The sequence below is a fragment of the Protopterus annectens genome, chromosome 1.part0 (genome assembly GCF_019279795.1).
Source record: "Protopterus annectens isolate FY-2018-M chromosome 1.part0, PAN1.0, whole genome shotgun sequence".
NCBI lineage: Eukaryota > Metazoa > Chordata > Ceratodontiformes > Protopteridae > Protopterus > Protopterus annectens.
The window spans coordinates 1,438,068,356-1,438,085,300 of NC_056725.1; the positions used below are offsets into that span (position 1 = coordinate 1,438,068,356).

At 37.7% G+C, this 16,945-nt stretch overlaps 1 protein-coding gene across 1 annotated transcript in view; it reads right to left on the reverse strand.

Moving 5' to 3' along the window:
• The window catches only part of LOC122802587 (b(0,+)-type amino acid transporter 1-like), a 523,310-nt gene that overhangs the window by 199,238 nt on the left and 307,127 nt on the right, over positions 1-16,945 (reverse strand). Inside the window, exon 4 of the mRNA XM_044072305.1 lies at positions 3,720-3,844. Coding sequence (XP_043928240.1) covers positions 3,720-3,844 — 125 coding nt within the window. The remainder of the gene's footprint in view (positions 1-3,719; positions 3,845-16,945) is intronic.

Below are 16,945 nucleotides of genomic sequence, written 5' to 3' on the forward strand. Positions count from 1 at the left end.
ACACAAGCACACCTATGGTCACATATATATTCTAGCGATATGCTTGTACATACACACATATACGGAGATATGCACAAGCATAGTGACAGACAGCTAGATTATCTTTGAGACAATGTTTTAATGCAGGGCTTCCTGCTAGCTTGTTCTTAATCTCCATAGTGGTTTACTTATGCAGTTCTTCGGGTGACAGTTTGCAAGCTCCCCAATGAGTATTTCTCCTCTGTTCTCATAGGAAGAAAGCTTTGCTGGTTTCAGCATCTTGAATTCTACCACACAGCATGACTTGGGAGACTAGGCATATCACACATTTCCTGTAGGAAATATTTTATATTTCTCAGGTATTTTTTATCCTAACTTCTCAACGGGGCATGAATATGCAGTGACACCAGCACATTAATGTCAGATTTACATGGTTTTGACAATTAGTATATTTGGTTAGAATCCAGAAAACTGGAATGTTGTACCAGTCATTTTTTTCTGCATGTCCTTTAATTTTCATCACTCTTTTGATATAAAAAAAGAATTTTCTTAAAAAATATCATGGCAGTTATTTTTTGACTCCCTGCAGCTGATTATCAGTTGCTACCAACTCCTCTTCTAATATATTGGATTGACTGGACCTGCCATAGCCTCCATGGGTTCTACTTGCCCCATGTCACTGGATTGACTGGACCTGCCCTAGCTTCCATGGGTTCTACTCGACCCATATGTGATGCCAGTGAGCTGAACAAGGACTCTAGTAGAGTGTCATACTGCTGCCTAGGAGTCTTTCTTTTTTATACCTTTGCCCAGTCTTGAGGCAGCTTTGCAAGCCCTGCTATAGCTGCTTTTGGTTGGTCCATGAGAGTTTCCATGCATGTACAATCTTCCAAACACAGGGCACGCCACTTGCAGTCCAGGGCACACCAGGCTCTTCACTCTGTGATTGTAATGAGCCGAGCTGCCTCCGTCCCCCCTGGGTGGGCAAGTCTGCATTGGCTGTGTACTTCCATCCTCCCCTGCCCAATCTTTCTAGTATCTGTGCCACTCTGAATCATTAGAATGAGTCTTGTCAGTTCATTGTTTTATTAACATTATAAAAAAATCTTGCACATTTAAGTAAAACTCGAGAAGGGAAACCTTTACAAGTTTATCCAAGATATTAATTTTAAGACTGGTTTCACCATTTTTGCTATATATTATAATTTGTGATCTCAAAAACCTTGAAGTAAACTTGATAATTCAAGACTTTTCCCTGACACTTAGAATGAATGAAGAACTGTGAATGAGAAAAGGTGGAAATATTCCTGTTCACCTTGATGAAGCAGTGATCACAGTTTTTTTTTCTCCATGTAGCTGATGTAGCCGGAACGATTTCCTTAATCTAAATGCATCATCATCATCATGAAATAATTTGAATTAAATTTATTAGACATTATATGGTATGGCAACTTAAAATGTTCACCATGTCTCAAAGGGCTTAGCAATTTCATCTATGTTTAAGAGGCTCAAAGGCATGCTAACTGTTAAACAATCATGAATACATTAAAAGTCAGTGTAAGCTATACTTACTTAAGTGTTTTAAGTGCACAACTGATGTCATACTGATAAAATACACGAGTACAACAAGCTTATGGTGGTTCTGGAATTAAATGTTACTAATAAATGAACTGCTTGGAGGAAGGTAAAAAATATATTATTTGTTGTTATATCATTGCTTTTAGCAAAACAGATGTAAGTAGCTATTTGGTTCTTTATTATAATTTATTAAAGATTAAATACATGAATGAGTACCTAATATGTAAATGCCAGACTGGTTGACACTGGTATTTAGAGAACTAGAAATGTTATAGTGCAAGGGTCAGTTTGTACTGCATTTCATCTTGGAAGTACTGGACTATCTGTACATGGCAACACTTCTGTATGGTGACCTGCTTAATTAATATAAGCTACAGTATATAATACCAGCAATTATTCAGGAAGCAGTGGAACAGATGCTTAAGTCTGCAATTTTCCAACAATTTTTGCAAAATATTTCTGCAATTTTTTCTAAACTTTTCTAAAAATTTCTAAAGACATTGTTTATCATAATTACACTTGTTAATCTTAGCAAAGTTATTTCCATGGTTTCAACCAAGAAGTAAACAATGCAGCATTTCTGACTTATTCCTTGAAAGCTTATAGCCCCTTATTTCTCCCACTGAGGGACACTTTGGCCATCAGTTTAATCCAGGCTACTTCCACTTAACCCAACAAAAGTGCACCATTTTCTCCGCTTATGCCTAAGCACTAACTGCTCATGCACAGCCGCAGAGGAAATATTCAATATAAAAATGGCTATCATTTCTGAACAATTTAACATTTTTTCCTGCAGTCACTAGAATGACACTTCTATTGATCGTAGATGTTATTTTCTTCTTGGATCCCCTACTGCTAAATTCTTACTGACTTATCACAGTACCACAGTCCAGTACTGGACCTACCAGCCTCTCCTGCAGTCCTTGGACTATGGGTATTCTGCGGCTGTAACCAGTGTGGAACACAAGGGCATCTGGGGGAGGGGATAGTTCCATTGACTGCCATGATTTTTTTTTATTTATAGCCTACCCCTTAGCTCCCCCTCTACTGCTTTCATGTGTTTACTTCCAAGGACTACTCTACTCTGTGGGACATACTTCTCCACAGTAAATGTCTAGATAAATGCCCTCCCCCGTGTATGTACACCCATCCCTCTCTGTTAGCACCTGACTGCAGAGCCACTAATCGAATCCAGGTTGTGTGGGCCAAAGTTAAGGCTTTATTCCTCTACAGATGATCTTAACTCAGTTTTGATTGTAGGGTAACACTCAGGCTGTAGGCACATATAAATCAATGCTACCCATTTTTCTTATATCATATACATTTTTACTGTAGTATATGATTGTCTGATGTGCTTTCGAAACTGGTGGTCTAAAAAAACATTATTTTTACTATTACTGTTCTTGTCACTCAGTATGTAACTATCTAAAACAATTTTTACAACTGAATAAATAGTGTTAATTTTTTTAAGTGGAACTTACTACACCAGTGGTAGTACAGATATATGGGGGTGGAGGATGTACTAGGCACAAGGGTTGATTCTTTAAAATACCATAGCCAACACCAACAGAAGTACAGATATGGGGGGGTGTACTAGACACCATGGATTAATATTTAAAGTCTTGTAGCCAGAACCAACAGTAGTACAGACATCAGGGGGGGGGGTGCTTCTTTAAATGGGATAATTCTTTAAAATTCCTTCTGGCACCAATGGCTGTACAGGGGTTGGATGTTGGGGGGATATGGCTCATGCTAGGCACTTCAATGAATCTCTGAGTATGGTTTCTTCTTTTCCACCAGTTCAAATATGTTAATACCTTATCCAGATTTTATGTTCAGGATTGTCTCGTAGCCATACACATGGCATTGTAATAATTACTTTTCAGTTTTTATATCTTTTTGTATCCATATTTTGCTTTTCAGTATATAATATATAAGCTTCTGTTTATTGCACAGTCATAACATAACGTCCTTCATTCCCTGTAAATTGCTTGTATGACTAGAAACATATTTGACTATTCCTCATGATAGTGAAGGATTGACATAGGACCACAATCACCACATAGTATGTTACTGCTGCCAAAGTAGTCTGGGCAGACAAGGTAAGAGCACAGAAAAAAACTCTGATCATTTTAAACTCAATAAAATAAAAAGCTTCATACCTGCAATAATTCACAATTTTTACAAAGTTTCCTGGTACGATAATACAGAGAGATAAGAGCGCTTTGAATATAAGTGAAGGAGATGGGGTAAGACACTGCACATGAACCATGGAGAGAATCTTCGGCTGTGAAAAATCAAAAACACAATAATTTTAAAAATACTGCCATCGGCAGCCTTATTAATTATCTGTAATTACTGTAAAATGAATAGACTGTACTGACTGTTTGCTGAAAACTGCTATTATTAACCATTCATGCATTTCAAATGTTGAAAAGTGTATCTCAACCAGTTCCAGATAACAAGTGGTTGGAGGGTAAGATTTATCAGCCATAGATGGAGTTTATACTTATTAACTTCCAGGCTTGTGTCTGTAGCTAAATGGTTATGGCTTTTGCAGCTCAGTGCTACACACCAGTGATGCAGCTAGGTGAAATGCCATCCCTCCCCATCCCCCTTCAGTGACTAGAATGAGCAACTTTTGGTTCCAAATTATACTTGTTGTCATTTAGGTTTCATTTGTTAACTTAATCAGTTCTGAACTGTACTTGGGGTGCATTTACACCCCTTAATTCAGCATCATTTGTAGTACTTTGTTATTAGTTATTCTATTACATCATTGTACTTTGCTTCCTCTGTATACAGGTGCATAGATAAGTACTATAATAAAATTGAATATTGTTAAATAAAATTAAGAATTCAGTACACAGGAGGTTCAGATTCAAAAGTTTACTAGTGTACACCAGGAGGCAAAAAAAACGTACAAGTACAGAATTTTGTCTGACATGAAACAGGAAGCACACAATTTTATATAGGTTTAAAATTTAGCTATGCCCACCTTTCTGACGTGATATGTCACAGGGCATCTACATCACTTTAGCTTACAATTCTACATTCATTAAGTCTGCTGATGCTGTACAAATAAAAAAAACTTTTCCTCTAGATACAATACGGCCTTGCTATCCAGCTGGTCAGTCATAATGTCTTTCTGTAAAGTTACTTATTCAAGGTTTCATATCAGTTCGAATACAATAGCAGCTTCAGTATTTTAATACACATCTTTGTTCTCTATTACACTTTCTCACACAGCTGCGTGCTATCTAAGTAACACATATACAAGGCCAGATCATTCCAATAGGAAAGAGCAGAAGATTTCATTATTTGACACATTTAATTTCCTGACCCAGCAGATAATCACTTGTTGAAAGCATAAACATTAAAACTTGCTAAGCTAGCATTCTGCCAGGGTCAGAGATCAGCCTTGCTTCAAGCCACACTGCAGTTTCAAAACTACTTCACATTTAGACATGAATTAATTTTACTACTATATGATTAATAGAATAAAATGCATTACATACTACTTTGCTTTTAAACTAGCATTTCTCATGTATTCAAATACACATTTTTCTAACATTTTCCCCCCTATTAATACTTTTTATTCTATTTTGATGTGTGCTTAGTGTCATTTCGTCTCCTAGCCTTTTCCACTCAGGATTTTCAGCTAGGTGAGTCATTCAATCTATACTTCAGAGAAAGCATCATCTGAGATCAATCTTTCAATTTCAATATCTTGGTAGAAAGTTTCAGTAACAGATACATCAACAAAATCTTTGATTAATCTTTTCATGCAGGGAATTCCACAGCATACACTTGCTCCTATTAGGAGTATACCCACACAAATGGCAATCAGAATATTCATTAGGATGGAACCCCACCCCCCAAATAGATTCTGGAAAAAGTCCGTCAGTGGGTTTGGGCCTGGTTCAGTCATGGCTGATACTTGCTGAATTACCTCTAGGTGGTTATTTATCTCATGACGATTGTCAGGAATAAAAGCACAGCATTCTTCTTTGATAAGCGCGCACGTACCACCTCTCGCCGCTAGGGTGAAGTCAATAGCCATCCGATTTTGTAGCACAACAGTTCTCATTGCATTCAGTTCATCAGTTACCAGTTCTAGGGCGGAAAAAGTTGCATTACTCATTACTTCGAGAAGTTTTGACAACTTCCTCAGCTCCCAGATCGATTTGACTGCTCCATAGGCTGGGAGTATTCCTGCCCAGGATATAACACTGTCACTCAAGTCCATATGAGCCAATTCGCTTTTGTCTTTTACTGAATTATGGTCTTTCCAACCAGCTTCGATCTTCCCAACTGGATTCACAGGTTTCTTAACTGGACCTTCGGATTTTCGAGCTGTTTCCCTTACGTTCCGTATCTTACCCAAAGGTAATTCTGCAGTATGTCTTATTGCCAGAACCAAGTAACCCAAAAAACAACTGCCGGACCAATTCTCAGGTAACCATTTATATGCCTTTTTCCCACAAATAAAATAACAGTTTTCTACTTTAGTACTAATACGCATCAGCCCTGTATGAAACATTTTCTGATCTATAACTGACAATTGTTTAAACAAAACTGGATTTTTTTGAATGTCACTCATAGGTGTTTTCAATGAGTTTAAATACGAGTCATAATTAGTATTGCAAAAAGTATTGCCGTTACTATTCTTAATATAACATCGGTAAGATATGGTTATATTGCAATTGCTCCAGCCCACCTGGAGAGTGTCATTTTTATAGAAACATACAATTCCTTTTTGTGTGACAGGTAAAAATAAAGCTATTTTGTCCTGTGATCTCACAGTTCCTGTGTCGAAAAGTAAATTCTCCCAAGTCTCATTTATCCCCAAAGGGACAGCGGACATTACCAGTCCTCCATATGCTGTTGGTATAGCTGTACAAACCCAGCAGTTTGAAATGTTCATAGTCTCTGCATACACACATTTCATGGCCAGGTATGTGTTAAAATTTGGATGCCAGTCTATAGACGTTTCATCACGCCTTCCCACTTTCACTTGTGTGGTTGTCTGTAGGATAAACCACAGCAAGAGGAAAATTGTCACAATTACAGTTAATAAATGTACACACAACAAAATGATTATGCAACATCTCTGGGGTTGATCTAAACTTCTATTCGCTTTGTTTTTGGCCATCTCGGTCTGGCTGTGTATCAGTCACAAAGTTTTTATCAAGTTGAAAGTTCTTTACCGGTTTACAATGCGTCAAATGAACCCAGGACGTCCTCTTGGCCACTCTAACTGCAGTAGGCATTGCCAACAGAACCTGGTATGGTCCCTCCCACTTTGGACTCTCCCAATTCTTCCTTTTTGTCACTTTCAGACAGACGTATGTCCCAGGAGCCAAGACTGCTTCCGGTCTGGTCTGTTCCTTATCTGAAAAAGAGTTAAACTGTAAAACAGATTTATTTGTTAACAGTTTCCTCATATAACTAGCTAATGAACTGTCAGCCTCCTGCTCTGCAGGCATGAGAGCTTTCCACTGAAGCATATAATATGCTCTCCCAAAAATCATTTCAAAGGGAGTCAAACCCTATACAATTGGAACCGTTCTCATACTCAGCAGTGCTAAAGGCAGACTATATCCAATTCTTTTGGGTCTCTTCTACTAGCTTCCTTAACTTGTTTTTTAAGGTACCATTGTACCTTTCCACCAGTCCTGCTGACTGTGGGTGGTAAGCACAATGGTTCTTTAAGAAGATACCAAAAAATCTCCCAAGCTGGTGAATCGTCTGATTCACAAAATGTGTGCCATTGTCACTATAAATCCTTTCCGGAATGCCAAATCTAGGGAGTACTTCTTTTATCAGGGCTTTCGCCACTGTTGCTGCATCTGGGTTTTTGGTTGGAAAAGCTTCTACCCATTTAGAAAACATGTCTACAATAACTAAACAAAACTTCTTCCCTTCACACTGATTCAATTCTATGAAATCCATACAAATTGTATGGAACGGGTATGGTGGTATAGGAAAACTTCCTTGCTTGGTTTTAAATGCTCCTTGTGCATGATGCTTGTAACAAGTATGACAAGCTGCACAAATTTTTTTTGTGTAGTTTGTGTATCCATATGTTTGGAATATTCGATTTACTAACTGTACCATCCCCCCTGTTGAGACATGGCACTGCCCATGGCTCAACAAAGCTGTATATTTAAATAAATTAGACGGCAATATTGGTTTTCTTTCTTTGGAAATGTGCAGTCCATTCTCAAGAATTGCACCTCGTTTTACCCATTTTTGTTTTTCTGCTTTTGTAGTAAGTGTCTGCATTGTTTTTAACATGTCTAAATCTAAAATCTCAGAGGATTGTAATTCCTCATTTAAAAGTACAGTTTCTGAGTCTGAGGCTGCTTGCTTTGCAGCTGCATCAGCTCATGCATTGCCTTTTGAAATCTTATCCTGCTGTTTTGTATGAGCTACACATATACAAATAGCCACTTTGGTAGGTAACTGAATAGATTCCAATAACTCCAAAATAAACTGCGCATGATTAATAGGTTTTCCACTGGATGTTATCATTCCTCTATTTTTCCATTGTTGTGCAAATACATGTACTGTAGAAAAAGCATACTGACTGTCAGTATATATGTTTACACACTTGTTTTTTGCTAAAGTACATGCCCTCGTCAAAGCTATCAATTCTGCTGCTTGTGCAGATAAGTTGTGTGGTAAGGACTGAGCTTCTAAAATTTCAGTGTCTGTAACTACTGCATACCCTACCAGATTCTTCCCTGTAGGACCCTTTCTGCATGAGCCATCCATGTAATATGTCACCTCGGCATTATCCAAGGGCATATCTGTAAGATCTTGTCTAGGTAAAGCTAACTGTTCAATTTTCTGCAGGCAGCTGTGTGGTGTGCCCTCTGCAGGAGTTGGAAGTAATGTTGATGGATTCAATGTCGTACGTCGTTCAATTGTCATATGAGGTTGGCTCAGCAGTATAGTCATACATGAAAGATGTCTAGCAGGAGAAAGGTATGCCACTTTCTCTTGCAGTAAAATTATTGCAACTGCATGAGGCACTCTCAATGTGAGAGGGTGGAATAAAACCACTGAGGCCGAAGCCTGTACTGCCATTGTGGCTGCAACTACTGCTTGTACACAGTGAGGCAAAGATCACGCCACTGGGTCTAACTGTGATGAATAGTAGGCTATGGGGTGTTGCTTGTCCCCATGTTGTTGCATCAATACTGACGTCATATATCCTTGCTTACAATCTACGGTCTGAAAGAACCGTTTGTGATAATTTGGAAGTCCTAAAACTAATGAAGAAGCTATCAACTGCTTCAACCTGCAGAAAGCTGTTTCTGCTTCAGTTGTCCATTGTAAAATATCTTGTGCTGCCATTGGTGTCTTATATATCAAATCAGTCAGTGGAGCAGATTCCAAAGCATAATTTGGTATCCAGCTCCGACAAAAATTAGTTGTACCTAAGAAAGACATAATTTCTTTCTTGGTTGTTGGTTTGGGTGCTTGCAAAAATCGCTGTTTTTCTTTCCTCATCTAGTATTCTACCTTCATTGGATATTACATATCCTAGGTATATAACTTGTTTTCTCCAAAGTTGTAACTTACTTTTGTTTACTTTGTGTCCTTGTGTTGCTAAAAATTTCAATAATGCTACTGTATCTTCCCTGCACTGTTGCTGGATGGGGGCTGCTAGCAAGATGTCATCTACGTAAAGTAGAACTTGACTACCTCCCGGTGGGGTAAATCCTGCCAGGTTGCTAGCCATTTCTTGTGCAAAAATTGTTGGGCTCTCACAATATCCCTGTGGTACTCGAGTATATGTATACCTTTTACCCTGAAATGTAAATGCAAACCAATATTGACTATCAGGATGTATAGGTATTGAAAAGAAAGCATTGCTAATATCTACCACAGAGAAATACTTCTGTTGCGGTTCTAAATCATTTAACAACGTATGTGGGTCTGGCACCGTGAGTGCACTAGATATTACTGCATTGTTTACAGCTTGTAAATCTTGTACCATCCGCCATTCCCCGTTTGCTTTTTTAACAGGAAATAGGGGTGTATTACATGGTGAATCAGGAGATTCTACCAGTACTCCTTCTTTGAGTAATGCTGCTATTATAGGCTTATTTCCTATTTCTGAATCCTTTCTCAAAAGGTATTGTCTTTTCTGTGGTCTAAAAGCTGACTTTGGAGTAATTGTAACTGGTCCTGCTGTTCGAATAAGTCCTACATCTGACTTGCCTGTTGACCAGAGAGTTGTTGGAATTTCACATAAGGTCTTTTCTTCTTCTTCTAACAAGAATGCTAATCAGCTGTCCTCGCTAGATTGCAAGTGTACAGCTGGATGTGTCTGTGTCAACCAATTCAGTTTTTGTTTTTGTATCCCTTGTTCTGATAATTCTAAATCAGTCTGTTTCTCCCATCTTGTTACTTTTTCTCCTAAATCTGCTCATTTGACACTTTTGTTCTTTGTCAAGCTGACATGTGGTAACCGATATGATCTATACAATGCAAGGAATTCTTGAGGTAATGAACAGCTAACTACACTGTTCCCCTCAGTATCCCAGTACAAAGTACGCAAAACCAATCTAGTTGCACGATTTTTAAACAATTCTTGCTCATATTCTCTATCAGGTCCTGGTGTAGTACAGTAGTATAGAGTACAGTGTAACACATGCTGTCGATCAGTGTCAAGGGAGGGGGCTTTACTGATGGCTACGTTCATCAGTTCCTCGGTTACTGTCCCTGGACCAGTCGTGACTAGATCCTGGCTGTACCAGTAAAAAGTTTCACCCTCTGTTCGCACTACAAAGGTATCCATTTGTTTCTGTGCTTCCATACCTTGTACAGTTGGAACTACTGCTATGCCAAATATCTGCATAAGGTCCCTGCCCAATAGGTTTACTGGACACTTTGCAGAAACAACTATTTTACTTCTCTGAGTCATACCTGAAACAGGGTCAGTTATTGCTAAATCATGGGAAAGTGGTTCCCTGTATAGCTGTCCATTTGCGGCTTTTACTAGTATATAATTAGGTGATTCGGAATGTTCTGGTAACTTGGAGGGGTGTATCAAAGTCCGTGACGCTCCTGAGTCACACAGGAATTTGACTTCCCTTTCCTCCACCAGAAGTGGAACTTCCGGTTTCGTATCCGCTAAGTAGAGCTCTAAGCTCAATAATGCTAAGTCCAAAATTTCACTTTCTTCATCCTCCATATCTACTTGCACTTTCTCTACTCCTTCTATCACATTTACATTTGCTTTCTGTTTATTAACTTTTCCTGATGATTTCTGACTTTCACTTGACGTATCCTCACTATCATATAGTCAGTCCTCATCTCCTTTATCTTCTGTAATTACCTTTTTGTTTTGCCTACAATCCCTTGCTAGATGTCCCTTTTTCTGCACTTGAAGCATTCACCTCTCTTTTTCCTCTCTTCAAAATCTTCTGATCGTTTGTCAGACTGTTTGTTTCCCTGGGCATTCTTCTTGCCCTTTTTACCTGACTGTAATACAAATACTTCTGCTCCGTCTTCAGCAGTGAAGACTTGTGCCTTCTTTTTCTTTTTACTATTAAAATGTCTCTCAGCATGTCTAGCGTACTCGAGTAAGGCTTGTAGCATCCCTGTTCGATGGTCTATCATATGCTTCGTAATGAAGCTACTAATAGGTGCAATGCAACCCTTCAAAAATGCATTTTTTAATTGTTGTTCATACAGGGAATCATTTGTTTGGTTCTCAGGAACCGACATACCGCTATGATTATTAAAACATTCTAATAATCTAGCATAATATCCATCTATTGTCTCATTTTCCTGTTGTATGCATTGATTAATGCAAGTCCAGTCTGCTCTAGGTTTCCATTTCTCAGAGATTCGGTCTGTCAGTCCTTTCACTCTGTTGTCTAACTCTGCGTCACTATGTGGGAGTGGTCTAAGCTCTGCATTACGAGGATTCCAGGTGCCACAAATCATGTGCCAATCTGGACCTATAATTTGTCTTACTACTTTTTCTACTTCTTCCCCATTCAAGTGGTAACTTAACCTCATGCCTTGTAAATCTTCTAAAAATTTCGTAAAATTAACTTTCGGATGGGGGATTCCCTCAGTAGCCTTCCGGATGTCCTCCGGTGTCCATGGTCTATATACTAAGAGTGTTGGGTCTTGCCCTTCCTGTCCTGCCTGAGGATTTGGAACTTCTATAAGTGGGCATATTTCTTCCTCACTCTCATCCTGTAGATTTCTCTCTATTTGGTATGATTCTGTGTCCCTATGTGTTTTACGTGTGCAGGACCTAGTCTCAATAGGATCTCTAACAAATGGTTGCAGTCTTACTGAAACTTCAGGATAACGTAGAGGCGGACCAGCCTGTCCACTCGCTTCATATCCTGAAAAGGGTAAGGGAGGGGGCAAGGGAGGAGGAGGAGGAGGAGCTGTCACTATTACCAAGTTATTATCCTCTTTGTCTAAAAATAATGTTTTTGAATTTTTAAGCTTCTGTTCTCTACGATTTGCTTCCTCAATCCACCTGTGTGCTTGAGGAATGCCTAGTTGGCGTTGCTTTTTTGCCTGACCTCCTGAATCAGATTTAAACTGTTTAAGGAGTTTAACTAGTGAAGTTCTATCTAGTTTACCATCAAATTCACATTTATTAACCCATTTCGTATAATACCTAACGTTATCAGAACATTGCAATTGCATGTATTTTACGTCTTCGGTTAGGGGCGGATCTTGCGATGTTTTAGTGCACTGATTACCCATGTCAAAGAAAATGTTACGTAACCCTTTTTTATCACGTGATATCAGGTTCTTAGTTTCTGTTTACAGTTTATCTAGAATGACTGTCTACCTTATTCTGTTACCCTGATCTATGACCAAATATACAGTACTTCCTTTTGTCCCGGATCTGCAAAACAAATCTTGACAACAATATACTGTAACCTAGTCCCTGATCTAAAACAGAAAAAAGGCAAATTCTTCATACCTGAGCCTCCGGTATTGAAAATCGTTCAAGTTCCACTTTTCGGCCACAGATCAGAAAGTGGCCAGCCTCTTTACACACGACAATTCAGTCGGAGGTCTTTTCACTCAAGAAGAACCATTTTGGTAACTTCTCCTGCGCAGTATTCGACCACCGATACGCTCTGATCTGCAGCTTACCAAGGGAAATCCAGCTCGAAGGACCAAATTGTTAAATAAAATTAAGAATTCAATACACAGGAGGTTCAGATTCAAAAGTTTACTAGTGTACACCAGGAGGCAAAAAACGTACAAGTACAGAATTTTGTCTGACATGAAACAGGAAGCACACAATTTTATATAGGTTTAACATTTAGCTATGCCCACCTTTCTGAAGTGATATGTCACAGGGCATCTACATCACTTTAGCTTACAATTCTACATTCATTAAGTCTGCTGATGCTGTACAAATAAAAAAACTTTTCCTCTAGATACAATATGGCCTTGCTATCCAGCTGATCAGTCATAATGTCTTTCTGTAAGGTTACTTATTCAAGGTTTCATATCAGTTCGAATACAATAGCAGCTTCAGTCTTTTAATACACATCTTTGTTCTCTATTACACTTTCTCACACAGCTGCGTGCTATCTAAGTAACACATATACAAGGCCAGATCATTCCAACAGGAAAGAGCAGAAGATTTCATTATTTCACACATTTAATTTCCTGACCCAGCAGATAATCACTTGTGAAAAGCATAAACATTAAAACTTGCTAAGCTAGCATTCTGCCAGGGTCAGAGATCAGCCTTGCTTCAAGCCACACTGCAGTTTCAAAACTACTTCACATTTAGACATGAATTAATTTTACCACTATATGATTAATAGAATAAAATGCATTACATACTACTTTGCTTTTAAAGTAGCATTTCTCATGTATTCAAATGCACATTTTTCTAACATGTATATAAATATATATAGATATATATATATATATATATATATATATATATATATATATATATATATGTATATATATATATATGGGTCTACTTCTAATGACCGAAACGCCGATTCACCGACAGTGAAATCACCGACGCCAGAAAACCGACAACACACAAACCCGACAACGCGAAACACCGAACACCATAACACCGACACACTACACGTAAACAACACAGTACACTACAACACATATCCACTAGCCCTAACCCAAACCCTAACCCTAAGGTCCGACACTACCGCACACTCTCCCTACCTGCACCCTAACCCTAACTCACTTACACACCCCAACCCCAAGCTCCGACACTACCAGACACTCTCCCTACCTGCACCCTAACCCTAACTCACTTACACACCCAACCCCAAGCTCCGACACTACCGCACACTCTCCCTACCTGCACCCTAACCCTAACTCACTTACACACCCCAACCCCAAGCTCCGACACTACCGCACACTCACCTATCACACACCCTAACCCTACATCCCTGAGTATTGCACACTTACCTGTCCGCTCCCTACTCCTAAATCCCTCACCATCACATACTTACCAGGTCGCTTACACATTCCCTTGTCGGTCTTCCGCCTGTCGGGATTCGAGCGTGTCGGTCAACTGCGTTGTCGGTCGTTTCGTGTCGGTGATTTCACTGTCGGCGAATCGGCGTTTCGGTCATTAGCAGTAGACCCATATATATATATATATATATATATATATATATATATATATATATATGTGTGTATATATATATATATATATATATATATATATATATATATATATATATATATATATATATATATATATATATATATATATATATATATATATATATATATATATATATATATATATATATATATATATGTATGAAACTCGAAAATGGCCAAATGAGGAAATAGTGCCTTAAAGTCACCAAAACCAAAAAAATACACCAAAGCACTCTGGATGACAGTGACCACAGCTTCAAGAGTGTATCAGACAGCAGTGTTTAATCTTCTTTAACGCCACAAATATCACAACCGCGTTTTCATCCTCCAACATACAGGACTTAATCAGAAATGAAGTAACAACCTAATGCATTTCTTTTATATTAAAACATTACCCATCTAATCATTTAAACCCCTTGTTATAAATTAATTAATAAGTATCTAAGCAACTTTAATTGTCTAACTTTTTAAAAAAAACTAACTTTAATGTTAAATATCATTATAAACATAAGTTAAAATGTCCTAAGGAGTACATAATTCAATTCATAAAACACTTACAGGTGCAAAACATTATATACTTTCCAGTAGATATATGAAATAAAAATGAAATTAAACCATATATTACTTTACATATAGTCAATGTGCTGTTAAAAACAATATCATACTGCCATCTATTGGTAATGTAGCTACAATACATTAAAACAATTTTAAACTAAGTCATGTCTTAAAAAAAAGACAACCATGTCCATATAAATTTATTTATTATGTTAATAAACGGACCTAAATAGAGTTTAGCAGACCTAAGTTTCAAGACTGGGGCCAATGAGACATGTTCGTTGAGTCCTGGTAGCCTGTTGGCTTCTAATTTTAGTTGCCAAAATAGCTCCCTAAACTCTATAGTTGTCTCCCATGGGCCCCCCGGGGATCAATTTCCATTTTTTCTATAACAAAAAAACCCCAAAAACTGCTCCCATACAATGGGTACTATGTTTTTAAAGAGCATTATTAATATCCTGTTTCTTAATGTCATTAAGGTGTTCGTATATACACCTTTTAAATTTCCTATTTGTCTTGCCTATATAGAAACACCCACATTTTTTACAAATAGCAATATATATCACCCCCATAGTATCGCAATTACAATGCATGTTAGTCGCAAAATTCTCTTTCCTATCGTTTAAATTCACACTTTTTCCCCTGAAGTATATAAGGGCATTGTTTACAAGAACCACACTTGTATGTACCTTTCCTTTGCCTACCCTGTTTTGTTTTGTGAATTTCTAACATATCCTTAACATTTTTGCCCTTCCTATATGAGAATTTCAAGGGGTCCTTGAATAACTGCTCCAGGTCTGAATAATTTCCAAACCTCTCCCAATTCCTGGAAACAATATCCCTAATATGGTGAACATTACTACTGAAATTAAAAACAAAATTGCTATTCCAGTTGATTTCAACAGACTCAGTGTTGGCATCGTGAACCCCTACTACTTCAGGTATCCCTAAAATAGGGCTAAATCTACCTCTCCTCTCATTCCTCACTTCATATTCAATTTCTTCCACTAGCCTCAAAGGGTATTTTCTTTTTAAAAATATCCTTCTCAATTTATTGCTTTCTACCATAAAATCCTCATCTAAAGAAGTCATTCTACAACTTCTAATAAACTGTCCCTTTACAATTCCCCTCTTTTGACTAAAAGAATGGGCACTAGTGAAAAACAAGTAAGAGTTCAAAAATTTTTCCTTTCTATACACATTTGATTTAAACATTTTTTCCCCCAAAACCTTTTCTATTAGCATATCCAAATACTGAATTTTTTCATGAGAAATAACATACGTAAACTTTAAAATTCTGTAGTATTGTTCACATATTCAGTAAATTCATATAATGTGGATTCAGGTCCGGTCCAAAAGATACAGATATCATCTAAATAATGTTTGTAATAACTCCAGTACTGTGAATATTCAGAATGGAATAGATATTTTTCCTCCCATGTGGACAAAACTAAATTGGCATACATGGGGGCACAACTGGTCCCCATGGTTACCCCACTAATCTGCTTGAAGAACTCACCTTCAAAGAACAAAAAATGATGTTTAAGCACTATATCCATGAGTTTAACAAGATAAGTTAAAGTTTAAGCACCAGTCACCACACTCCAGCGGTATTAAAACGATCCTTTATTTCCAAGTTCCACACATAAGTAGTACTGAAAAGTACTTAAAAACATGAAGACAGGCAAATAGATGATACTTGTAAATTGTGTTAAGCTCTTTTTGTCCGGATTTTATCCAGACTTCTTCAGACAATCAAAATACCTTCAAATGACAGCCAAGTACCCTTGTCATGTAGTGTAGACCTATCAGGTCTGTGCTGTTGTAACACTACAAGTTTAAAGGTATATTTCCTTACCGCTCATTTGAGCGTAACCTAAAGTTAATGCTGTCTTTGTTAAGATAAAAATAAAGATAAAAATACTAAAGTGGGTGTCAACCTTGAACCCTGTACTGTTTCACTGAGTGTATTGTTTAACATCTGGCACTGTAATCAATTTTTATTTTTATTTTGTACTATGCACATTCAGTTAAGTCATGTGCTGTATTTTGTTATACTATGTTATACAGTTTGTGTTGTACCAAGGTCGATGCCACTAACCTAAATATACTATGTACATCTAAACAAGTTTTTGACTCGGCAACCAGTCTACCTCTCTTATAATTAATATCA